The 25,647-nt window shown below is 37.5% G+C and overlaps 2 protein-coding genes across 7 annotated transcripts in view; one reads left to right on the top strand and one right to left on the bottom strand.

Moving 5' to 3' along the window:
- C33H11orf65 (chromosome 33 C11orf65 homolog) overlaps positions 1-24,561 on the bottom strand; it is a 258,094-nt gene extending 233,533 nt beyond the window's left edge. For 2 of the 6 annotated variants that reach the window (XM_072953892.1, XM_072953893.1), the window contains exons 1-3: positions 24,396-24,559; positions 6,797-6,915; positions 569-629 (exon numbers count right to left, since the gene is read on the bottom strand). In XM_072953892.1, coding sequence (XP_072809993.1) covers positions 569-629; positions 6,797-6,915; positions 24,396-24,432 — 217 coding nt within the window. In that variant the 5' untranslated portion in view covers positions 24,433-24,559. Of the gene's footprint in view, positions 1-568; positions 630-6,796; positions 6,916-24,395 lie in introns of all 6 variants that reach the window. The other 4 variants (XM_072953894.1, XM_072953897.1, XM_072953899.1 and 1 more) reach the window with 3 other exon arrangements.
- A 232-nt stretch (positions 24,562-24,793) lies between these two features.
- The window catches only part of LOC102528486 (serine-protein kinase ATM), a 102,016-nt gene continuing 101,162 nt past the window's right edge, over positions 24,794-25,647 (top strand). Inside the window, exon 1 of the mRNA XM_072953819.1 lies at positions 24,794-25,524. The gene's annotated coding sequence lies outside the window, so the exon portion shown is untranslated. The remainder of the gene's footprint in view (positions 25,525-25,647) is intronic.

The following is a 25,647-nucleotide window of genomic DNA, read 5'->3' as shown; positions in this document are numbered from 1 at the left end:
ACTTATGAACGTGTTATTTTATGTTCTGGTGAAACATAGCCAGAATTTCATGACTGGCTTCTGTGTCTAGATTTATACTACAAAGAACCTGAAGTATTAGTCTGAAATTTTAAAACACATAGCAATGCTTGTTCATCAGGGTAGATACCCAGAGTTAAGAGTTTCAGTTGGGGGAGGGTAAGGCTCGTTGGTAGAGTATATGTGCTTAGCATGCATGAGGCCCTGGGTGGAATCCCCAGTATCTCCATTAAATAAACAAACAAACAAATAAATAAATACAACTAATTACTCCCCATATTTCCAAAGAGTTTTATTCTCTATCTTTAAAAAAATTTATTTACTGGTTCTGTTTGGTAACATTCAGATTTGCAATTCACCAATCAAATAGAAACATACACTATTTAGTTAGACATTTCCCAGTAAAATTTTTCTCATCATAACTAAGACAAGTTTTCTTATGGCTTTTAAGAGATATTAATATCCTTTAAAAATTATTTCTAACTAAAACAATTAGATAAATGCTATATAAAACTAACAAAAAAAGCTTCTCTGAATCCTGAATTCTTACCTTTTGCTTTCATAGCTACATATTCATTCAAAATTGTTGTCAAGTTTTTTCCAAATAAAGACTGAAAAGAAAAAGATCAAGCATTACATGTAATGCTAGCAATAGTTTCCCACCATGAAACATTTTATCATAAAACTTAACAGCTGGATTACAGAGTCGCTGATGAAGAAAGGATGAAGAGAAGGTCATCAGAAATTAAAACAGCCACTCAAGTCGGGGGCGCAGAGAACCTTCCAAGGGTAAAGAGCCTCGTCCGACTCAGATACTGTGAGTATGTTTCTTCAGCTAAGACAGTCCAGTGGCAGAAAAGCGGTTTCCAGCTGTGATGTAGGGATCCAGTCACACAGATAAGGCCCCCTGATCTGCCTTTTCTATTCTGAAGCCGTGTGAACCTGCCGAAAACTGAGTGTGAAAGATAACCTTCTGAAGGATCAGTATCTTTCTGTTTTCTCTTCTGTCCTCTCGTAAAGCCACTTCCATCCCTGTTCCTATCAGTACTAAAAGGCAGGTTTTTATTCGCTCAAGTTTGAGGTCATATAATAGAAGAGGGAAGAGCAAAGACTTCCAAAGCAGACAGTCTGGTTTTAAGTTCAACACTTGCTGTACGTGTGACAAATCACCTAGATTTTCTAAGGCTTACTTTCATACATAAAAATGGACACATGAATTCTTAATTAATATAATATTTTGTTCTGAAGGTTACATGAAGATACACGTAACATATCTAAGACCAATGTCTAACACACAGTAGGTAATTACTTCCCTCTCCCCTCCTGAACTTTCATAGCAGATTCCTACTTTGTCCTTCAGTGTTATTTAAGGCCTGAGAGGTTAGGGGATTTGACTGTTCCTAAGTTGATCATTACACCTTGCTTTATTTTAGTAGTTAAAAAATAACTACTGAATGAAGGCTATACAATGAATTATGTCTGCACAAATTCAGGTGAGGTCACGGCAAGAAGGTTGTCATCTATAAGCCAGGAAGAAAGCCTTCACCGGGAACTGGATCAGAGGCACTTGATCTCAGTCTTCCCAGCCTTCAGAACCCTGAGAAGTAAAGATGTGGTTGCTAATTTGCTTGCGGCTGCCAGGGTGTTACTGCAGTAGGCCCCACAGCACAAAGGGCCACACAAACACACAGAAGTGCTAATCCACACACACACAAATCTGCATTCCTGCATATATCTGTACACATATTAAAATAAACATCTTCATACAGAAATCTAACTATATAATTTAATGCTACAGGTTTGACTCTGATGCTTATTTTATCCTCTTTCTCACAGAGGGAGAAACTTGGCTCCATTATCTATATTAACTTATACTTAAAGTATAAGTAAAGTATACTTTAAAGTTAAAATTTAACTTTAACTTGCTTTTGTTAAAATTGTTAATTTAGAAGAACTCAGAAGAATTTAAGATTCATTCACATTATTATATGAATCAATAGTGTTGCTTTTTATTGCTTAGTAGTATGAATATATCACAGTTTGTTTATTCATTCCCTCGCTAAAAGACACCTTGACCACGACAGATAAACAAATTAATTAGTGGATAAGTTTCTGTGTGAACATAAGGTTTTCAATTCACTTGGGTAAATATCTGGATGTGTGAATGCTGGGTCACATGGGATGTGTATGTTTAATTTTATAAACAACTGCCAATCTGTTTTGCAAAGCAACTATATGATTTTGCATTCTCATCAGCAATGAGTAAGAGTTTTTCTTGCTCTGCAACCTTGCCACCAAGGATCTGCCAATTTTTAAACTGCTTTTTATACTAGCCATTGTAATATGTTACGTATTGCTATTTGATAGGAGAATTAATTTTCATTTTTCTAATGACTAATGACGTGAAGTATTTTTTTCACATGCTTATTGCCATCCATATATTTTCTCTGTGGGTCTTCACATCCTCTTGCCTATTAAAGAAATTCAATTCTTTTTCTTTTTTTTAATAAAGTTTTTTATATATTCTGGGCACAAGCCCTTCATATGTGAGTTGCAAGTATATTCTCCTAACCTGTGGCTTGTTATTCTTTTAACACTGTCTCTTATAAAGCAAAAATTTTAAATTTTTATACAGTGAATTTATCAAATTTTCATTTTATAGTCAATGCTTCCGGTATTATGTCTAAAAACTCAACTGCCAAAACCACCTTTACACAAATTTTCTCCTATGTTTCCGTCTGAAAGTCTTACAGTTCTCCGTTTCCACACTGGTTAATTTTTGTATGCAATATGTATACAGGTTCTATTTTAAAAATCTGATTGTCTAATAGTTCTACCATCATTTGTTGATAAGACTATCCTTTCTCCAGTTAACTGCCTTTGTACTTTTGTCAAAATCACATTTGGGCTCTCTATTTTGTTCCACTGATCTTATGCCTAACCACCTCCTAAAGCCATTCAATTCAGATTACTATAGCTGGTTAGCAAGCCTTAAAATCAAGTAATGTGAGTTCTGGAATGTATCCTTTTTAAGAACTGTTTGGATTACTCTAGTTCCACAGCACCACTCAAGCAGTACCTGAGTCCCTCTGCAGCAGATGCTGCTCTGAGGGGCCGGCCCTGCACCTCACGTGCCACAACAGTAGTGGCTGGGCCTCAGACACCTGGGTTGAAGGACAGCCCTGCCTACCAGCACACTCGCGGCCCAGACACAACAGGAGGGTGTATGCAGGCCACGCAGCGGATACTCCTGGAGCACCTGGCTCTGGTGCCAGGGGGATTGTCCCACTGAGCCCACAAGTCACCTCTACCTTATGCCGCTCTTTCAAGACCAGGAGATGTAGCTGGTCTACTAATACACAGAAACAAATTCAGAAAGCAAGGCAAAATGAAGAGACAAAGGAGTATCTTCCAAACAAAAGAACAAGACAAAAACCTCAGAAAAAGAACTCAACAAAACAGATTAGCAATTTACCAGATAATGAGTTCAAAGTAGCAGTCATAAAGATGCCCACCAAACTTGGGAGAAGAATGGATGAACTCAAGTGAGAACTTCAACAAAGAGACAGAAAATATAAACAAGAACCCACCAGAACTGAAGAATACAACAAATCAAGTGAAAGAACACTACAGCAATCAATAGCAGATTAGAGAATGCAGAAAGAAATGGAGCAGCAGTTTGGAAGAGAAGGTTGTGGGGAACACCCAATCAAAAGTTTTCTGTTTTTAAAATGAGGACTGTTTAGGGGACCTCTGGAACAGCATCATGCATACTAACACTCCCACAATAGAGGTTCCAGAAAGAGAAGAGTGAGAGACAGTGGAACAGAAAGTCTATTTGAAGAAATAATGGCTAAAAAATTCCCTAACCCAGCAAAGGACAGGAAGACATCTAAGTACAGGAAGCACAGAGTCCCAAACAAAACGAACCCAGAGACCCAGAACAAGATACTTCATAACTGTCAAAAGTTAAGGACAAATAGAGAATCTTAAAAGTAGCAAGAAAAAAATAACTAGTTACATACAAGGGAACTCCTGTAAGATCAACAGCTGATTTTTCAGCAGAAACTTTACATGCCAGAAAGGGCTGGCACTAAATATTTAAAATGCTGGAAAAAAACTGAACAACCAAGAATATCCTACCTAGGAAGATTCTGATTCAGAAGTGAAGGAGAAGTAGAGTTCCCCAGACAAACAAAAGCCAGAGTAATTCATCACCACTACACTGGCTGTACAAGTAATGTTTAAAGGGACTTCCAGCTATAACTAGAAACAAGAAAATTATGAAAGAAAGAAATCTCACTGGTAAAGACAAACATACAGTAAAGGTAGTGGATCAACCACTATAAAGCTAGTGTGAAGGTTATATATGTTATCTACAAGAGACTCGGTCAGATCTAAAGCACACACAGGCTGACAGTGAAAAAATGGGAAAAGATATTCTTTGCAAATGGAAATGAAAAGAAAGCTGGGGTAGCAATACTTACATCAGATAAAATACTTTAAAACAAAGACTAACAAGAAACAAAGAAAAGCATTCCATAGAGGGATCAACAATTCTTAACTGGGTGCCACTTAAAAAAAATGAGCTATTGCCAATAAACCAATTCAACACAAGCTGATCTGATACTAGACAGCAAGTTAATGTTAAGAATGTGATTAGGACTTATCTGGATTTGTGAATAATGTTTTTGGTAGCTTGAAAGACAGTATAAAGTATTTGGCAGACAGGATAAATTACCTACAGATTACAACTTATTTTATAATGCTGTGAATTTAAAAAAATCTAATAAAGATTACTGAGTATTTTTCTCTGAATACTCTCATTTTTAAAAATTACAGTCATTAAATAAATGAAGAGCCCAAATGTTTCAAATCATTTATAGTGAAGATCCAAAATCCCTGAAACTGACGGGTTCATATGTGTCATTTATTTAATTTTTAAAAAAGCAATTTAATGTTCACAAGAAAATCAAGAGGAAGGTTACAGAGATTTTCCACAAACCCCTGGTCCCACGTATGCACTGCCAACCCCATTATCAGCATCACTCCCAAATATGTTTTAAATTTCAGAATTTTTCAGATTTTGAGACACTATGGACATAAAAGTAGATACTATGTAATAACTCCTGTGGTGTCTGGAGTGGCACCCCACGATCAAATGTTAACATTTCTACAACTAAATGCAAAAAGTTACACAAAGTGGAATTTAAAAAAACGGCTACAAATATCAGTTCAAATTAGGTTCTGCTGTCAAAAGAGTTGTGAATCTGTACCACTCTCCTAAAATGCCACCAACAGTTTGCTGATGCTGAGTATGCTCTTGGTAGATATTCAGTAAGTCAGGAGAATCACTTCCTAATCGGTATCAAAGTGAAAGCTGTTTAGTTCCCTTAGGGAGACACAGGGCTTTCGGTGTCACATCATCAGCCAAACCCTCTTAAGTGAATGGATTAGTTGGAGCTTCTGTTTGTTTATTCTTGAAAAAACTGTGTGAACAACAGAAGGATGTAAATGGTACCTTGCAGACCAGACATATTTAATAAACAGCCATTTCATTAAAAAAAAAACCAAATTGTTGGGATCTTGACTATAATGAATCTATAGATCAAAACTGGGAGAACTGACATCTTAACAATACTGAGCTGCTCATTCCATGAACACAATTTATCTGTCCTTTTATTCAAGTCTTTGGTTTCTTTTGTGTGGATTTTAGCATAAAGATTCTATGCATATTTTGTTAGATTTACTACCTATTTTATTTTGTTTGTTGGGTAAGTGGTATTTTTTAAAAAATTTAATTTCTAATGGTTCATTGCACATACAAAGAAATATGGTAGACTTCTGTATACTTTGTATTGTGACCTTGCTAAATTCTGGCAATTTTGTAAGATACTTTTAGGTTTTCTCCACAGAAAATCATGTTGTCTGTGACAGCTGAAATGAACCCACAGACCTGTGTTTAAAATGACAAAATACCACCTCAAATAATGTAGTTCTGGCATTTGTCCATTATATACCAAACAATGCTCTGTTGGTCTAGTGATATTTAAAAAAGAGGTGACAAGATATCAAAATACCTGTTTTATATTTGTCTGAAGCAAGCAACTACAGGAAAAGCAGACACAGGAAAGGTTAGACTGCTATGAGCCACCACAGACCGGGTGGCTTAGACAACAGACATTTTTCTCATTGTTCTGCAGGGCGGGAAGTACAAGATCAAGGTGCCAGCTGATGTGGTCCCAGGAGAGGACCAACTTCCTGGCTTGGAGATCTCCTCCTCTTTACTGTGTGCTCACATGGCCTTTTCTTGGTGTGTGCACACAGACATTTCTCTCTTTACTTTTTAAATCCCATCATGAGGGTCCTAACTTCATGACCTAATCTAAACCTAATTACTGTCCAAAGCCCCTACCTTTAAATACCATGAGGGGCAGGGTTTCAATATATGAATTTTGGAGGGATGCAAATATTTAGTCTATAGTAGGCAGTAAACAAGTAAGCACCAGCAGAAGTGGGGGTGAAACTGATTAGAAATGAAGGAGTCATTATGAAACTGATTCTCAAAGGCAAGGTTATAATTCACTTCCCAGTTCTGATGTAAATATGTGAAAAGAAGAGCTAGACTTCTTTGGGTCTTATCTACTCATGCATGAATACAAAATATCAAACTTTCTGCCCATTCTGAGTTTGCTAATGAGCTGATTTTTAAGACTGTGTTTACAGTGTCTTATGTTGGTCAAGAATGAAATATTTCCTTAAGGAACAAATCACTCACCAGTAAGCAGGCTGGGATAAAACCTTCATCTGTGCAGTGTTCTGCATATTCTTTTAAATTTGAACTTTCCAAAATGAATGTCTGGCAGGTAGAAGTGAGGTTCTCCTGTTGTAAGTAACCTAAGTGAAAAATAAAATGTAACTGAGTAATTTCAGTAAATTTTGAACTTGTGATAAAACTGCTGTTGAAAATACTAGAGCAGTTTCATACCACAAATGCAACTTCAGGTGAACGTGATGGGATTCTGCAGCCTTGCCTGAAACACCAGTTTGTGCTGCAGTACAAGGCAGAATTCATCAAATAGTTGTTTGATAAGAAAAACTCTAGCTTATACATTATAAAGCCACAGTAATCAAAACAGTATTGTACTGGCATAAAAACAAGACAAACAGATCAGTGGAACAGAACTGAGAGCCTAGAAATAATCCCCAGTATACATGGTCAACTAAATTTGACAAGGGAGCCAAGAATACTCAATGGAGAAAAGACAGTCTCTTCAATAAATGGTGCTAGGAAAACTGGACAGCCACATGTAGAAGTGTGAAACTAGACTCTCATCTTACACCACTCACAAAAATTAACTTGAAATGGATAAAAGACTCAAACATAAGACCTGAAATCATGAAACTCCTAGAAGAAAACAGGTAAAAAGCTCCCTGAGATGGGTCTTTGCAGTAATTTTTTGGATTTGACAACTAATGCACAAGCAACAAAATAAAAAATAAACAAGTTGCAATACATCCAATTAAAAAGCTTCTGCACAGCCACAGAAACCATCAACAGAGTAAAAAAACAACCTATGAAATGGTAAAAAGTATTTGCAGACCATTTATCTGACAAGGGGTTAATAATCAAAATAAATAAAGAACTTCTACAATTCAATAGAAAAAAACAAATAATCCAATTTAAAAAGGGGCAAAAGACCTGAACAGACATTTCTCCAAGGAAGATATACAAAAGGCCAACAGGTACACAGAATGACACTCAACATCACTAGCCATTAGGAAATACAAATCAAAACCACAATGAGTTATCTCATGCTTGTTAGAATGACATCACCAAAAAGGCAAGCGGTAACAAACGATCGTGAGCATGTGGAAAAAAGGAACACTTGTGTGTGTTGGTGGGATTGAAAACTGGTACAGCCACTACAGAAAACAGTATGGATCCTCAAAAAATTAAAAATAGAACTGCCATATGATCCAGTAATTCCACTTTTGGGAATATATCCAAAGGAAACAAAAAAATACTAACTTGAAGAGATATCTGCCCCCCCATGTTCATAGCAGCATTACTTTTAATAGCCAAGACATAAAAACAACCTGTGTCCACTGATAAATGGATGGATAAAGAAGTTGTGGTACATATATAAATATGTGTGTGTGTGTGTATATAAATAAAATGAAATATTATTCAGCCCTAAAAAATGAATGAAATCTTGGCATTTGGGACAATGTGGATGGAACTCAAGGGTATTACACTAAGTGAAATAACTCAGGCAGAGAAAGACAAATACTGCATCATTTCACTTGTGTGTGGAATTCTGAAAACAAAAAACCCAACCAAAATCATTGAAAAAGAGATCAGATTTGTGGTTACCAGAAGCAGGGGATGGAGGGACGGGGATTAGAGAAAGGTGGTGAAAAGGTACAAATTTCCAATAACAAGATAAATACAGTTGACCCTTGAACAATGCTGAGGCTAGGGGCACCAACCCTCCACGCAGTCAAAAATCCATATATAACTACAGTTGGCTCTCTGAATCTGAGGTTCCGCATCCACAGATTCAACCAACTGTGGATTGTATAGTACTGTAGTACATATTTATTGAAAAAAAAAGCCATGTATAAGTGGACCCACACAGTTCAAATCTGTGTTGTTCAAGGGTCAAATGTAAATAGGGATCGTAAATACATTCCAATATAGTAAGTGACTATATTTAACATGGCTATATGGTATCAAATTTTTAAGAGAGTTAATCCTAAGAGTTCTCATCACAAGGAAAAAAATTTGTTTTTTGTGCTCTCTCTCTTTACTGTATCTGTGTGAAATGATAGATGCTAACTGAAATTATAGTAATCAAATCACAATATATATGTGAAACTATTATGCTATACATCTTATACAGTGGTATATATCAATTACATCTCAATAAAACTGGAAAAAAACAAAAACAAAAAAACCTCAGAAGCTAGCTAAACTAGAAAAATAAGGTGTTTTTATCAAACAATTACTGCACAGCAATGTTTACAGGGGAAAAAATAAAGTTACAATAAACAATAAAAAACCAATGAAGAAACAATAAGTGTAAAGAAATATTACATGTTTGACTCTGTAACTCGGTAGATAGTATAAATTAACTTACTGGATAATAAAAAAAACTGCATTCTCTTAGCATTGCTATTTATTTGTATACTTCACTTATTTGCTTAATGGTTTAAAACCAAAATAAAGATAAGACCTACTCTGTATGAAAGGTAAGAAAGGGACTCCTTTGATTTTTAATTTATGCCCTTTGGGAATCAAAGCATTAACATACACAACAAGAACTTTTAACATCCACACCTAACTGATATTTATGAAACAATGTCATGTACCAGTGCTTTGTACTTTGACACATATGAACACTTTGACTAGCAGCCTTACTCTGTTTTTTTCACTTCTTAGTATTATTGGGGTTTAACTAACCAAGTCTAAAAGCGGTAATACAGTACAAAAAGAACACCAGATAGGATATCAGGAGACCAGTTCTTAGTCTACTGTTTAAAGAAGCATTGTGGCTTTGAAGGGGGAAAAAGCACTTAAATTATTCTGGAGTAAGATGCTTCATCTATGAGGCATCACATTTGCTTTGATTTGTGTACCAAATCTTGTTAAATACTTCCTTGGGTAATGCTGAAGGGTTTCCATCACTTTCCACAGCTCTCAGTTAAAACTTCTAAATCTTGAGAGGCTTCAGCAGGAATGCAAGAGTAAGCGCCTCCAAAAATTCTCTCCTCTCTAAAAGCAATGAGAACACTGGCACAAATTAAAATAAATTTTTACAGAACTCTGAAAATGATCAAAGTCTTGCAAAATAAAAAACCTGGGAGCATGTATTTCAGAAAAATGGCTGAATGTCAGTAAGGACAGTGAACACTGTGGCGTTTTAACTCGCTGTTCCCATGCTCATCTCCCCAGCTGAGTTGTACGCTTAAAAGTCAACAGCCTGCAAATGCAGTGAAAACCAGCAGCCTAACAGGCAATGGAGGATCAGATGAAGCTGGAATATTTTTCAAGTCCCATTCCCAGACACTGTCACGATTTGATCTTGTGAAAATTCCCTGTAGAACTCCACTTGCATTGCTTGTCCCTGAATTGAATCAAACTTCACTCAGTGCAAATGACCTTCTCCTTAGGGCTGTTTTGTTAAAACAATCAGCAGGAATTGCTTAACACCACAGCTACCCATGACAGAGATAATGGTTGGGAAAAACAACAAGTTAACAAACAAACAGAAGACTCAAAAATAAGAGCTAGGGAGTGAGAAGTCTGTAGGGGGCTTTGAAAAGCTCTGACATTATCCTGGGACACTAGACGGCTACAACTCGCTCTTCTATTATTCATTATACACTGTTTTCAAACCCTCTTTCTCCCTTCTTTTAAAAATCTTTCTCTCTCTCTCTCATTTTTTTTCTTTTTTTTCTAAGTTCTATTCCTAAATAGGCATTAGATAGATAAAATCCCTAAGATCCAAAATAGACAACTGATACTCCATAAACCACAGTGCCAGAGAGGTATGAGCAAGATGAAGAAGCAGAGAAACCTTTCCCAATTAAAAGAACAAGAGGAATCCCCTGAAAGAAAGATCAATGAAATAGACATCGATAGCCTACTTGATCAAGATTTCAAAAAAGGAGTGATCAAATTGCTGAAGGAATTAAAAGAGATAGTGTTTAGAGATATAAAATATGTCAAAAATGAAATTGAAGCTATAAAGAAGAGCCAAGTAGAATGGGTAAACTCATTGACAGAGATGAGGAATGATCTAATAGCTGTGCAAAGCCGACTAGTTAATGCAGAGGAACGAATTAGTGATCTAGAAGACAGGGCAATAGAAAGCACCCATTCAGAAGAACTCCAAGATAAGCAAATAAAAAATAATAGCATAAGGGACCTATGGGATAATATAAAGCGTCCCAATCTTCGCATAATAGGGGTCCCAGAAGGGGAAGAAGGATCAAAGGGGATTGAAAAGGTTTTTGAAGAAATCATGACTGAAAACTTCCCAAAACAAACTTAAAGAAGGAATCAGATATCCAAGTACAGGAAGCTCAGAGGGTCCCAAACAGGAAGAATCCAAATAGACCCACACCAAGACATATCATAATCAAGATGGCCAGAGTCAAGGATAAAGAAATGATTCTAAAGGCAGCAAGAGAAAAGCAAAGAGTGAATTACAAGGGAACCCCCATAAGGCTCTCAGCTGATTTCTCTACACAAACACTACAGGCCAGAAGGGAGTGGCAAGATATATTCAAAGCCCTGAATGAAAAAAAGATGGAGCCTAGGATACTTTATCCAGCAAGGCTATCCTTTAGGATAGAAGGAGAAATAAAGAGTTTCACAGACAAAAAAAAAAGCTGCAGGAGTTTAGCAACACTAAACCCATGCTAAAAAGAAATATTGAAAGGGCTATTCTAAATAGAAAAGCAGCAGGATGCTACAGAAATGAGAAACTCACAACTGGAAAGGTGATAACTCATGAATTACAAATAAAGAAAACATACAAATCACTGAGAGTGGGAGAGGGAGGCAGGGAAATATAGAATATTTTTTTTTCTTTCTTTTTAAAATTTTTTAAACAGTAGGATGGGTTTGAGATCATGTTACTATCAGTTTAATAAAAACAGTTATAGTAATGGGTTAATAGATTTACAAAAAAGGGTAACCACAAGTCAAAAATTTACAAGGGAGTCACAAAAATTAAATAAAATCCGTGATAATACAAAGGAAAATTACCAAACCACAAAAGGAAGAAGAAAGGAACAAAGAGGATATACCAATTCAACTGCAAAGATAAGTTCAAAATGGCAATAAACACACATCTATCATTAATTACTGTAAATGTTAATGGACTAAATGCTCCAGTCAAAAGACACAGAGTGGCAGACTGGATAATAAAGCAAGAACCTTCAATATGCTGCATACAAGAGACCCACTTTAGGGAGAAGGACACATATAGATTGAGTGAAAGGATGGAAAAGGATATTCCATGCAAATGGAAAAGCCAAAAAAGCAGGTGTTGCAGTAATGATTTCAGACAAAATAGACTTTAAAACAAAGGCCATAAAGAAAGATAAAGAAGGACATTTTATAATGATTAAAGGGGTGATACAAGATGAAGATATTACACTCGTTAATATATACGCACCCAATATAGGAGCACCTAAGTACATACAAGAATTACTAACAGAGATAAAGGGGGATATTGATGGGAATACAATCAATCATAGTTGGAGATTTTAACACTGCATTAACATCACTAGACAGATCTTCCAGACAGAAAATAAACAAGGCAACAGAGAAATTAAATACTACAATAGAAATACTAGATTTGGTGGGTATTTTCAGAGCATTACACCCCCAAAAATAGGATATACATTCTTTTCAAGTGCACATGGAACATTTTCCAGGATCGATCATGTACTTGGGCACAAAAGAAACCTCAACAATTTTAAGAAGATAGAAATTACCTCAAGCATCTTTACTGACCACAATGCCATGAAACTGGAAATCAACAACAGAGAAACAAAGGAGAAAAAAAGAAAAGCATGGAGATTAAACAATATGTTATTGAAAAAACAATGGATCAATGAGGAAATCAAAGCTGAAATTAAAAAATACCTTGAGACAAATGATAATGAAAGCACAACCACTCAAAACCTATGGGACACAGCAAAGGCAGTGCTAAGAGGGAAGTTTATAGCGATACAGGCCTTCCTCAAAAAAGAAGAACAATCTCAAATAAACAAGTTAACCCACCACCTGAATGAAGTAGAAAAAGAAGAACAAAAAGCCCCAAAAAGCAGCAGAAGGAAGGAAATAATAAAGATCAGAGAGGAATTAAATACAATAGAGATTAACAAGACCATAGAAAAAAATCAACCGAACCAAAAGCTGGTTTTTTGAAAAAGTAAATAAAATCGACAAACCTCTGGCCAAACTCACAAAGAAGAAAAAAGAGAGAGCACAAATTAGCAAAATAACAAAAGAAAATGGAGAAATTACAACAAACAAAATAGAAATACAGAATATCATACGAGAATATTATGAAAAACTATATGGAACCAAACTGGATAACCTAGAGGAGATGGACAAGTTTCTGGAAACATACTGTCCACCAAAACTGAATCAAGAAGAAACTGAACACTTGAACAATCTGATCACTAGAAAGGAAATAGAAATAGCAATTAAAAACCTCCCTACAAATAAAAGTCCAGGACCGGATGGCTTCACCAGGGAATTCTACCAAACATACAAAGAAGAACTCATACCAGTCCTTCTCAAACTCTTCCAGACGATTGAAAAGGAGGGAATATTCCTAAACTCATTCTATGAAGCCACCATCACCCTGATACCAAAACCAGGCAAAGACACTACAAAAAAAGAGAATTATAGGCCAATATCACTGATGAACATAGAAGCCAAAATCCTCACCAAAATTTTAGCAAGTAGAATCCAACAACACATAAAAAAGATTATACATCATGACCAAGTGGGGTTCATCCCAGGGACACAAGGCTGGTTCAACATACGCAAATCAATCAATGTAATACATCACATCAACAAGAGAAAGGACAAAAACCACAAGAACATCTCAATCGATGCAGAAAAAGCATTTGATAAAATTCAACATCCATTTATGATAAAAACTCTCACCAAAGTGGGTATAGAGGGAACATATCTCAACATAATAAAAGCTATATATGACAAACCTACAGCCAGCATAGTTCTCAACGGTGAAAAACTCAAAAGCTTCCCACTAAAATCTGGGACAAGACAAGGATGCCCACTATCACCCCTCCTATTCAACATAGTCCTGGAAGTCCTAGCCACAGCAGTCAGGCAAGAGAAAGAAATAAAAGGGATCCAAATTGGAAAAGAAGAGGTAAAAGTGTCATTATATGCTGATGACATGTTACTATATATAGAAAACCCTAAAAGGTCCACACAAAAGCTACTAGAGCTGATTGAAGAATTCAGCAAGGTAGCAGGTTACAAAATTAACGTTCAAAAATCAGTTGCATTTCTTTACACTAACGATAAGTCAAAAGAAAAAGAAAGTAAAGAAACAATCCCCTTTAAAATAGCACCCAAAGTAATAAAATATCTGGGAATAAATCTAACCAAGGAGGTGAAAGAATTACACACAGAAAACTATAAACCATTGATGAAGGAAATTAAAGAAGAGTTTAAAAAATGGAAAGATATTCCATGCTCCTGGAGTGGAAGAATCAGTATTGTTAAAATGGTCACACTGCCCAAGGCAATCTACAGATTTAATGCAATTCCTATCCAATTACCCAGGACATATTTCACAGAACTAGAACAAATCATAATAAAATTTATATGGAACCATCAAAGACCTAGAATTGCCAAAGCATTACTGAAGAGAAAGAAAGAGGTGGAGGAATAACTCTCCCAGACTTCAGACAATACTATAGAGCTACAGTCATCAAGACAGCATGGTATTGGTACCAAAACAGACATATAGACCAATGGAACAGAATAGAGAGCCCAGAAATGAACCCACAAACTTTTGGTCAACTCATCTTGGACAAAGGAGGCAACAATATACAATGGAATAAAGACAGTCTCTTCAGCAAATGGTGTTGGGAAAACTGGACAGCAGCATGTAAAACAATGAAGCTAGAACACTCCCTTACACCATATACAAAAATCAACTCAAAATGGATTAATGACTTAAACAAGACAAGATTCAATAAACCTCCTAGAGGAAAACATAGGCAAAACATTATCTGACATACATTTCAAAAATTTTCTCCTAGAAGAAATAAAAGCAAGAATAAACAAATGGGACCTAATGAAACTTACAAGCTTCTGCACAGCAAAGGAAACCAGAAGTAAAACAAGAAGAAAACCTACGGAATGGGAGAAAATTTTTGCAAGTGAAACCGACAAAGGCTTGATCTCCAGAATATATAAGCAGCTCATACGACTCAATAAGAAAAAAATAAACAACCCAATCCAAAAATTGGCAGAAGACCTAAACAAGCAATTCTCCAAGGACATACAAATGATGAAAAAGCACATGAAAAAATGCTCAATATCACTAATTATCAGAGAAATGCAAATCAAAACTACAATGAGGTATCACCTCACACCAGTCAGAATGGCTGTCATTCAAAAATCCACAAATAACAAATGCTGGAGAGGCTGTGGAGAAAGGGGAACCCTTCTACACTGCTGGTGGGAATGCAGTTTGGTGCAGCCACTGTGGAAAACAGTGTGGAGATTCCTCAAAAGACTAGGAATAGACTTACCATATGACCCAGGAATCCCACTCCTGCGATTGTATCCAGAAGGAAATCTACTTCAGGATGACACCTGCACCCCAATGTTCATAGCAGCACTACTTACAATAGCCAAAACATGGGAACAGCGTAAATGTCCATCAACAGGTGATTGGATAAAGAAGATGTGGTATATTTATACAATGGAATACTACTCAGCCATAAAAACCGACAACATAATGCCATTTGCAGCAACATGGATGCTCCTAGAGAATGTCATTCTAAGTGAAGTAAGCCAGAAAGAGAAAGAAAAATACCATATGAGATCGCTCATATGTGGAACCTAAAAAATAAAAACAAACAAACACACAAAAACAAAGCATAAATACAGGACAGGAATAGACTCATGGACAGAGAATACAGACTTGTGGTTACCAGGGGGGTAGAGGGTGGGAAGGGATAGACTGGGATTTCAAAATTGTAGAATAGATAAACAAGATTACACTGCATAGCACTGGGAAATATACACAAAATGTTATGATAAATCACAGAGAAAAAAATGTGACAATGAGTGTGTATATATCCATGAATGACTGAAAAATTGTGCTGAACACTGGAATTTGACACAACATTGTAAAATGATTATAAATCAATAAAATAGTTAAAAAAAAGTTAACCAAGAATTCTACATCTAGCAAAGCTCCTTCAAAATGAAGAAACTAAAATACTCTCATATTTTAAAAAACTGAGAATCTGCTGCTAATAGACTTGCCCTATATGAAATATTAAATGGAGTCCTTCAGGTAAAATGAAAGTACACCAGACAGTAGTCAAATCTATACTAAAAAAATATTAAATACTGGTAAAGGTAACCACATAGATAAGAATAAAACAGTATAAACACAGCCAAGAAAAAGAGATAAAAGGGATCTAAATTGGAAGAGAAGAGGTAAAATTGTCAGTATATGTGGATGACATGATACTTATACACAGAAAATTCTAAAAGCTCCACACAGAAACTTCTAGAGCTGATACAAGAATTCGGCAAGGTAGCAGGATACAAGATTAACATACAGAAATCAGTGGCATTTCTTTATACTAACAATGAATTAGCAGGAAAAGAAAGTAAAGAGACAATTCCTTTTAAAATCACATCCAAAATAATAGAATACTGAGGACTAAATCTGACCAAGGAGCTGAAAGACTTATACATAGAGAACTACAAAACATGGATTAAAGAAATTAAAGATGACTTAAAGAAATGGAAAGATATCCCATGCTCTTGGATTGAAAGAATCAATATCAAAATGGCTATACTGCTCAAGGCAATCTACAGATTTAATACGACCCCTGTCAAAACACCCAGGACAGTTTTCACAGAACTAGAAGAAACAATCCTAAAATTTACATGGAATCACAAAAGACCCAGGATTGACAAAGTAATATTGAAGAAAAAAGAACAAAGCCAGAGGAATAACCCTCCTAGACTTCAGACAATACTACAGAGCTACAGTTATCAAAACAGCATGGTATTGGTACAAAAACACACATAGATCAATGGAACAGATTAAAGAGCTCCCAAATAAACCCATGCACCTACGGTCAATTATTCTATGATAAAGGTGACAAGAATATACAATGAAGAAAAGACAGTCTCTTCAGCAAGTGGTGTTGGGAAAACGGGACAGCAGCATGTAAGTCAACGAAGTTAGAACACTCCCTCACTCCATACACAAAAATAAACTCAAAATGGCTTAAAGACTTAAATATAAGACAAGACACAGTACATCTCCTAGAAGAAAACATAGGCAAAACATCCTCTGACATAAATTTTAGCAATGTTCTCCTAGGGCAGTCCACCCAGGCAATAGAAATAAGAGCAAAAATAAACAAGTGGGACCTAATTAAACTTATAAGCTTTTGCACAGCAAAGAAAATCATAAGCAAAACAAAACAACCACCTACAGAATGGGAGATAATATTTGCAAATGATGTGACTGACAAAGGCTTAATTTCCAGAATACATAAACAGCTCAAACAACTTAACGAAAAAACCCCACACAACCCAATCCTAAAATGGGCAGAAGACCTAAACAAGCAATTCTCCAATGAACACATACAAATGGCCAATAGGCATATGAAAAAATGCTCAACACTGTTAATTATCAGAGAAATGCAAATAAAACTATAATGAGGTATCACCTCACACCAGTCAGAATGGCCATCATTCAAAAGTCTATGAATGATAAATGCTGGAGAGGGTGTGGAGAAAAGGGAATCCTCTTACACTGTTGGTGGGAATGTAGTTTGGTGCAGCCATTATGGAAAACAGTATGGAGATTCCTCCAAAAACTAAAAAGAGACTTACCATTTCATCCAGCAATCCCACTTTTGGGTATATATTCAAAAGGAACTCTAATTTGAAAAGATACATGCACCCCAACATTCACAGCAGTCCTATATACAATAACCAAGACGTAGAAGAAACCTAAGTGTTCACTGACAGACGACTGGATAAAGAAGTTGTATTTTTATACAATGGAATAGTACTCAGCCATAAAAAAGGATAAAATAATGCCATTTGCAGCAATATGAATGGACCTAGAGATCGTCATTCTAAGTGAAGCCTGAAAGAGAAAGAAAAATATCATTTGATATCATTTATATGTGGACTATAAAAAAAAAACAAAAAGAAAAAAAAGAAAAAGAAAAAAAAAAAGACTGAATTCATCTACAAAACAGAAACAGACTCGCTGACACAGTAAACAATCTTATAGTTACCAGGGAAAGGGGGTGGGAAGGGATAAATTTGGGAGTTTGAGATTTACAAATGTTAGCCACTATACATAAAAACAGATTAAAAAATTTCTTCTGTATAGCACAGGGAACTATGTTCAGTATCTTGTAATAACCTTTAATGAAAAAGAATATGAAAATGAATATATGTATGTATGTATGTGCATGACTGGAACATTGTGTTGTACACCAGAAATTGACACATTGTAACTGACTGTACTTCAATAAAAAAAAAAAGATCTTGTAAAATAAATACATAAATTAAAAAAATAGTTAAAAAAAAATTCCCCTCTAAGCACTGCTTTAGGTATATCACATAAATTTTGATAGGTAGTATTTTTATTATCATTCAATTCCAAATTTTTCCTAATTTCTATTCAGATTTTTGTCTTCTTTGACCCATTGGTTTTATAGAAGTGAATTTATTCATTTTCAAATGTATGGGGCTTTTCAGTTACTTTAAAAAAATTGACTTCTTGCTTAATTACAGTGAATCAGAAAACATTCTATATTATTTGATTTATTTGAAATTTCCTGAGACTTGCCTTATGGCTCAGGATGCGGTAACTTTTAATAAATATTTCACGTTTATTTGAAAGAGGGGGAAAAAAATTTAAACTGAAGATCCCAAACAATTTCTTTTCATGGTGCAAAGTTTCAAAACTACTAATCACCCCAGATGTATGCATAACCACTTGGCGCTTCTAAGAGGTGCCGGTATTAAATTTAATTCCTTAAAAGTAGATTTGCTTTTCTCTAGATCAAATCTTCTCAGGAAGAGTGACATAGCCCCAAGAGGGTGAAAATTGGTACTGGGGAGGAAGAAATATCACTCTTTTCATGCATAAATCACAGTTATACATGCAATATGTAAACAGTATATTTGTAACATTAAAATTTCACGTGGGGGGGCAATTAGGGAAAAAAATGTCTAAAAATATTTCCTAAGGGTATGGTAATGAAATAAAGGTCGAGAAACACTACTTAAGACAGAATGTAGTGATACACAGTTAACCTTTCTCAGAAAAACATGGTCTTCTGGGCTAGTATACCCTGGGAAATGAATCACCAAAGGTCAGATAGTTTACTGCTTCTCATAAGATATCAGACTTTTATATAGTATTGCGTATTTGTATTTTCATTAAGAAAAGGCTTTGTTAAAAGGCTAGAACGCTTCTATAAAAAGGGTTTAAAAGTTGTGATGCATTTTGAATAGTAGTATCTGAGATATCTCTCCTGCTCTTAAAAAAGAATGCTCAACTTTGAGCAATTTAGAATTCCTATTTTAGATTACATGATGTACTTTCCCTTACTTTTGTCTGGGAAGTTCCAAAATAATGTGGTAAAGCAATAACTGGCTGTTTTCATGTTCATTTATTATTACATATATTCAGTTAACCAGTTATTTGCCTACAAAAAGCTTTTTTTAAAAAAAATCATAATTAGGTACCTGACTGTAACCAATTCTCAATCAGAACAGGAGAAATTTTAAGTACACGTTATTCTAAGTCTAAACCATTACAACGAAAATACAAAATAAGGACAAATGATCTCTTATTACAATAATAATACAAATAGTTACTCTTCAATCAAATTAGTTTTAAGTTGTTTCTCCTTTTTATTCCTTAAGAGAAAACTTCTAGAATAAAATAACTATGCCTTTTGTATAAACTTACAACAATCTGCAAATAGGTAAGAAAGCATGCCTGAATTTCCTTTTTTCTTTTATATAATATTGTCTTCTGCTTGTTTTTCAATGGAAGTAGTAATGAGCAACAAAACAGATTGAAGGGGAAATATAATTGAAAAAGAGAAGAAAAGACAAAACCTAACTGCATCTAGCGTTTTTTGAATTTTAGGAATTGGGATGCCAAGAGCCTGCACTCTCTTATTTCTGTTTATAGAGAGGGAAAGGTAGAGAGGTGTCTGATGATGAAAGCAAGAGATAGCAAATCCCCTTACATAAAAGCATTTCCTTCACATATTCTAATAATTCATTAGAAATATCAACAGTTTAATGATCTTTAAAAAAATGTAAATAATTCTTGGGAAGACTTAACTTTCAGTGCCTTATCTTACTATATTCACAAAGAACAAAGACAAAATCTCATCTCTATAAAGAAGCTATGATCTACAAGGACCCGGATGATATATATTCAAACAACTACAACGCAAAGCAAAGGCTGTAAGACAACCGGACCTACTTCATAGGGGCTAGGGACAGTATTAACAGTCTTGGGGAATATTATGCATGTTTTAAGGAAGGGATGAGTCTTGAAAGAGTGGGGAATCCCAATGAAGCTGATGTAAAGCATATACGGAGCATGTATGGAGAACACGCCTGGTCTGGATGAAGCACAAGGTATATGACAGAGAACAGCTGGAGATACAACTGAAAAAACAGAATGCGTAAGGATCATAAAACTCTGCAAATGCCAGCAATGACATTATATTACTATGAATCAATACCAGAATATGAATAAACAGAATCTGAATAAATGACGTATTATTCTGCAAACAAAGGGGAAAGCCATGATCACAGCAACACTTCTGTAAATATTTAGTAAATACCCATGTCTTGTTGATATAAAGGTGAATAGGACCAATGGCTCTTCAGCTTTCAGAAGTATGTTGGTCCTGGCTGTTTGCCTTGAAATCTATTCTTTCTCCTTCCCCTGCTCTGCACTGTAGGACAGGAAACCAAACCCCATGCAGGCAATTTCCTAGCCTACTCATCAGCTAGCTTCTGGCTGGGTTCGATCAATGGGAAGCACCAGTGGGAAGGCAATCAGAAGGAGCCACGTTTCTTCCCTCCCATTTCGTCTTTGCCCTGGTAGAGTCTCCTCTAATACTGCTCCATCATGAGACAAGTCTACCTTCCAGCTTCCCCACAGTGAAACAAGCCTCTGGGTTGCTTCATCTCTCCTTGTCCTCCTGATTATCACAGTGGCTTCCTACTGTTGCTACCCTCTGAACTGGCTCATGTAAGTTGCTTGTCTTATTAGCTTTTATATCACCAGTGTAACCAATTCCCTCATTAAATCCCTCCATGTTAAATACACAGATTAGTTTCAGTTTTCCTGAACGGATGCTGACTCACACAGAAAGGAAAAAAACCTACTTAGTAATCTAAAGAAAGTTCTGGATACTTTACCCATAACAAATGCTCCACCTGCACATAAACCTTTACAGATAGTCTGGGCGCTCTCAGAACTCTTGAAGCCTGTCTATTAACCCCAGATTAAGAATACTGAATAGGACAAAAAGGTAAGTTTCAATTTTGAGAAGATGAAGTTCTACAGGTGAATGATGGTGATGGTTACAGAACAAAGTGACTTTACTTAATGCCACAAAACTGTAAAAGTGGCTAAAATGGTAAAATTCCATTGTTTTATTTTACCAAAAAAAAGTATGTAAACACACAGCTATAATAAAACATGGTAAGGGTATGACAGAAGTAATCTACAAAGCCATGGGAGCATTTAAGGATAAAAGTACTAACTGTACCTGTTGGGAAAAGTTTCAGTGATTACATTTGACCTGAACCTTGAATTCAAGTGTACTAGGAAAATGCAGAAAAACACTGCAGGCAGAGGGGAAAGAATACATAAAAAGAATATTTGGAGAAACTGCAAGCAGTTTGGTATGCTGGGAGCAGAGGGCAGATGTTGAGCTGAGATCAAGCAGGAGAGGTCGGCAGGATCAGTTCCACAGAGTATAGTGTACGACACACTGATAAAAACAAAACTGGTGGCCCAGGGGCAACAAACAATGCTTTGATGTATTTTGGCATAAGAATTTAAAGGAATTCCAGCAAGGCAACAGCTGGATGGAGCTGAGTAGCAAGGGCTGTTTAAGGGGAGTAGTGAGGTACAAAAGTCAGTGCAGTATGTTGAAGAGTGAAAGGTAAGTGAGGAAGCAGAGTAACTAAGGAGAACTCATTGTTCTTTTTATAAATTTGACTTGTGAAAGGGCAACATAGAGCACTAGACAAAATGTGAGGCAGGGTCTAGGAAAGTGTTTTGGTGTGTATGGGTAAGGGTAAAAAAACCTAATTATGTAAACTCTAAGGGGAGAACTTCTCTATTCTTAGCATTTGGCATAGTGCCTGGAACATACTAAGCACCCAAAGGTTTGCTGAAAGAACATAATGAAGAAAAGGGGCCAACGATGAGAACGGCTGAAGATTGGGAGGGGACTGACAGGAGAAGAATAATAAACAGATAATAAAACTGTTAATGTTTTAAGCCATTAAGTTTCGCCATCACAGATCTCTGCTGATACGATAATGCTAAATGAAAGAAGCTGTAGGATGCGTGTGAGATTTGGGGTTTTTTTGGATATTATATTCTTTTGCACAACTTGAAATTTTTGGTAGTGCACAACTTTTTCAACTTTCAGAAAAGGAGGAATAGTGTGAATTCTTTAGACAGATTTTTCTAACAGTTAATAATATGAATTTGAAGACTATATGAGAAGCCATGACAACAGTCCAAAAGAGAAGTAAATGGGAGGCACATTACTAGGATTCGTGGCAATGAAAATTACAATGTGAATGACAAACAAGAATTTTAGGATAAGAAACAATAGCTCTGTAGTTTATATCCATTAAAAAAAAAAAAGGACATCTAGGAGAGCAGCTGTTTTGTGGAGAATAAATATTCATAAGTTTGGTGTAAATGACTCCAGTTAGAAAATCATTCTGATTTCTTAAGACCAGTGGTTTTTGCCCTCCAGGGAACATACTGGCAATACCTGGACATTTTTTTGCTGTTGTTGTCACTACTGGGTGGGAGTGGGGTTTGGGGTCCTACTTGTATCTAATGCATAGAGGCCAGGGATGCTGCTAAACATTCCACAATGCACAGGACAGCTCCCTGTAATAGATGGCTTTAATTGCATAAATAAATAAATGGCCTTAAATGTCAACAGCGCTGAGGGTGAGAAACCCTGTTGGAGACTACAGTTACTGAAACTCAACTGGATTACCAAACAGTCAAAACTCAAAAATTCTTGAGCAATCTGCATGGAGGGAGAAATTAAGCATGTCAGTGTTACCGTGAACTTTGTGAAAGTCTACTTTGGATCTGTTTACATATAAGCCTAATTAATACAATAATTACAAGATAGCCAGCTTTTTCTCCGATATAGATGTAGGTTAACTATTGATATTCAGTTCTGATAAAGCGAGCAAAAGATTAAAAAGATTAACAGAACATTAACAAAATATTAATTTAAACGGAAATCATTATTTTCTCCAAAAACAGGTGGTGAAACCATTACCCTCTAATGTTGTCTACAAAATGTGCTTATCAAGAGCCTGTGTACAAAAGCCATTTTTTTGAACAGGGCTGAGTACTTAAAAAAACATAAGACAAATAGGTTTTTCTGACAATGAAATAATGGTAGTAATGGCCATGGATACCAGGGGAAGTTTCATCACAGATGTTTACCATTTACCATTCACATATGTCTGTAAATCACTGGCTCGGGTTCTGAGCTTTACGTGGCTCTCATTCCCAGCAGTACAATCCTCTTTATTCTTTCAGTGGACAAACAACAAAACCCGTTTCCCACACAGACAATACATGCTGACAACTGACCGTGGAACTAACTCTTTCCAAACTGAGGAAAAGCTAACCAGGACTAGAAAATGTTCAATTGGACGGCATTTCCCCTGTGAAAATTCTTGCTAATCAAAAGAACCGGAACTGCTTCTGTTTTAAAGTATGCAATTAGCGTTTCAAACCTCTACAACGGACGACTTCTTGCGGTAGGGTGGGGAGAGAGAAGATCACCTCATTTGTCCCAAATTCGTAGTTTTAAGAACGAGTTACGAGAAGGGCGACAAGAAGGTCCTTCTACAAAGCTGGGTGGCTGAGGAAGTCCTTATTTTTTCCTAATTTGGCCCCAGCTCTGACAAGGGAAAGTGCGCCCAAGGCTGAAGAAGACGCAGCCCGTCCATCACGCAGGAAACTCTCCTGAAGGGGTCCCAGTTAAGTGTGCAGGCCTGACTCTCCCTCCGAATCCGGGCCTCAGGTGTTCCACCGCGAGCTTCTCTTCAGTCTCCCCTCGCCCCGCAGCCTCGGAGGACAGGGGCGTCCACGTACAAAGAACCTTAAATTGCCCGAGCCTCCGAATGAAGAAGACGCACCGCCAGTGTGAACTTGCAGGCGGGGAGGCAAAACCCCGAAGCTTCCCTACCCTGGTAAAGCCTTTGGGCCGCAAAGGTCCTTCCGTCCTGCTCAGCCTGGCCCAGTATCCCTCCCTCCCGCGTCCGCACTTACCCAGTACCAGCCGCGCCACGTCCGAAGGCAACAACATGATCGAAGCCGCAGAAGGAGCCGCAGTAAGAGACGAGACTCATGTAAAAGCCAACGCAGCGACAGCTCCTGCGCCGCATCTCACGGTTCCAGCGGCGGCACTGAACCCGCGGCAATTTGTCCCGCCCCTTTCGCTCCACGCCAGCCAATCGCTTCCGCGGGAGAGAGAAAGGCGCCGAAATGAAACCCGCCTCCGGTCTCCTCGGAACAGTCGTCACATCCGGCCTGACATTTGAGGGGTGGGGCTGAAGGGGGCGAGGAGGCGGGGCGAGAACGCCGGTGGGGCAAGCGGCGGACGCAGGGTCGCACGCCATTGGCGGGCAGGGCGCAGGCTCATTTGCTCAGACCGCCCCGATGTTTTGGGGAGCGAGGGCAGGTGGCGGAGAGCGTGCGCTGTTCGTGCGCATGGGCAGATGGTGTCTTGGGGGGCCCATCAGCTTTACTGCTTCCTCGCGAGACAGACGCTGCGCGGTCACGCCAGGTTTGACCCGGAGCGGGAATAGCGCGTGGACCTGCCAGTCGGGCGGCCGAGGAGGCGAGTGGAGCGCGGCTTTAGGCTGCGGCAGCCGCCGCCGCCTCCGGAGATTCCACTTTGTCAGTCCGAGTCCAGCGGAAGGGGCGCGGAAGCAACGCAGTGGCCTTTGCGCTGGGGAATTGAGTCGTGTCTGAGCCCTTCTGTCCTCGCCCCCAGGCGCACTCCTCCAGAGTGGCCCGTCACTCCTCTCCTCACCCCGGCTTGCCCAGCCCCGGTCCTCGTCGCCCTCTCCCGCCTTTTCTTCGTGCCCCTTGCGGATTTAGCCTTGAACCTTCTGAATGCCCAGAATTGAACCTACCTGCGCATCCCCTTACCCTGTCACCGGATTTAACTAGATAGCTCTGACTAATCATCTTTGTCTCCCCTCAAATAGTGATCAGCGAGCAATTTTTTTTGAGGTTGAAATTGCAGTCTCGTGGTTAAGAGCCTGGACTCTGGACGCACACTCCCAAAGTTGGAATTCTATCAGCCAGCTGTGCGACCTCGCCGTACCATCTTCCTTGTGGTGGCCTTGTCTTGGGGTGAGCACTGAAGAGCGTTCGCTGCTGTTTTTACCAGGTACAGATAGATAAAAAGACTGTTGCAATTCAGAGTGATAATGTGATAGAAGAGTACTGTGATGATGAAGGAGTGAATAAGGTTCTGTGGAAGTTCAGCCTGGGACAATCCAGTTTGCGCTGA

The sequence above is a fragment of the Vicugna pacos genome, chromosome 33, assembly GCF_048564905.1.
Source record: "Vicugna pacos chromosome 33, VicPac4, whole genome shotgun sequence".
In the NCBI taxonomy this organism is placed as follows: Eukaryota; Metazoa; Chordata; class Mammalia; order Artiodactyla; family Camelidae; genus Vicugna; species Vicugna pacos.
This window is presented reverse-complemented; position numbering and strand designations above follow the sequence as displayed.